The sequence below is a fragment of the Daktulosphaira vitifoliae genome, unplaced genomic scaffold, assembly GCF_025091365.1.
Source record: "Daktulosphaira vitifoliae isolate Bord-2020 unplaced genomic scaffold, ASM2509136v1 Scaffold_4325, whole genome shotgun sequence".
NCBI classification, from domain to species: Eukaryota; Metazoa; Arthropoda; class Insecta; order Hemiptera; family Phylloxeridae; genus Daktulosphaira; species Daktulosphaira vitifoliae.
Window position 1 is genome coordinate 1 of NW_026103885.1, and position 929 is coordinate 929.

At 28.5% G+C, this 929-nt stretch overlaps 1 protein-coding gene across 1 annotated transcript; it reads right to left on the bottom strand.

The window, feature by feature from the left end:
• Positions 1-110: 110 nt before the first annotated feature.
• On the bottom strand, positions 111-922 carry LOC126910097 (acetyl-coenzyme A transporter 1-like). The gene is made up of 3 exons (XM_050692488.1): positions 711-922; positions 233-437; positions 111-157 (listed from the first exon to the last, which is right to left on the bottom strand). Exons 1-3 carry the CDS (start codon positions 894-896, stop codon positions 126-128), a joined length of 423 nt encoding a protein of 140 aa, XP_050548445.1. The 5' UTR covers positions 897-922; the 3' UTR covers positions 111-125.
• Positions 923-929: the final 7 nt, after the last annotated feature.

Consider the following 929-nt stretch of genomic DNA (forward strand, 5'->3'; position numbering starts at 1 on the left):
CAATCTGGAGAGACTTGAGGGGGCTTTGTCTCCTAAAATTCTGCCATAGAATATACCGAAAATGAATTAATTTGTATTTCTGGTTGTATAGAAATATTTTTTAGATTAGGTAAAAAATTATGTAATTAGAGTTCCTCAATATTTTGTTGCAATACTCCTAGTCAAATTAAGTAAACACAAGACAGTTATAAGTTAACAGTGGACAATAGTTTATGATTAATCATAAACTTACTTAAATCTTCTGTTAAGATAATTAGTTTGTCTAAATGAAAATCTTCCGTAGTTACCGACCAGTAGTTGTGTCCTTTTGTTTGCAAATTTCGTAGTTTCTTATTATAAAACACATACCATATAATTCCCAAAACTAAACAAACCATTACTTCAATATAGAAACCATCAATTTTAATAGAACAACTACCTCCACAAGTTTTACAAGCCTGAAAAAATTTCAGTGATGAATGTGTAATTATTTCATAGATTGTTGTATTATTTGGAATATTTATAAATCTATCTATGTCTTCAGTTTGATGTTGTAACTATACTGGTATAGTTACCATCTTAAACCTGTAACTATCGTTCCAAAGATAAACTCTGCAATGAGTTCGAAACATCAGCATAAAACTGAAGACATAAATATATCTCTAAATATTCTAAAAAAATTTAAATTATCAATTTAAACGCTTATTTTATGATGTATTTAAGTATTTAACCTTAATGAGATCTTCCGTCGAACAATTGTTTTTTAAATCATTCGAACAATTTTTAAAAGTAAGCCAATCGACCATACTAAGAGATGCTGTGGTTGTCCAAGAACTACCCAAATTTGTAACAGTATTTAATAGCGTCATGTACGTTCCTCCAAATCGAGGATCGCTTATTTTCGAAAAAAAAGCCATAAATGCGACAAATATACAATAAATTAAAATCTA

Excerpts from the sequence above, each read along its gene's own strand:
- LOC126910097 (XM_050692488.1), bottom strand. The coding sequence starts at position 896 with ATGGCTTTTTTTTCGAAAATAAGCGATCCTCGATTTGGAGGAACGTAC. Across the intron at positions 438-710 it reads CGACGGAAGATCTCATTAAG|GCTTGTAAAACTTGTGGAGG; the intron begins GTTAAATACTTA and ends AAATTTTTTCAG. Across the intron at positions 158-232 it reads TATCTTAACAGAAGATTTAA|GAGTATTGCAACAAAATATT; the intron begins GTAAGTTTATGA and ends TAATTTGACTAG.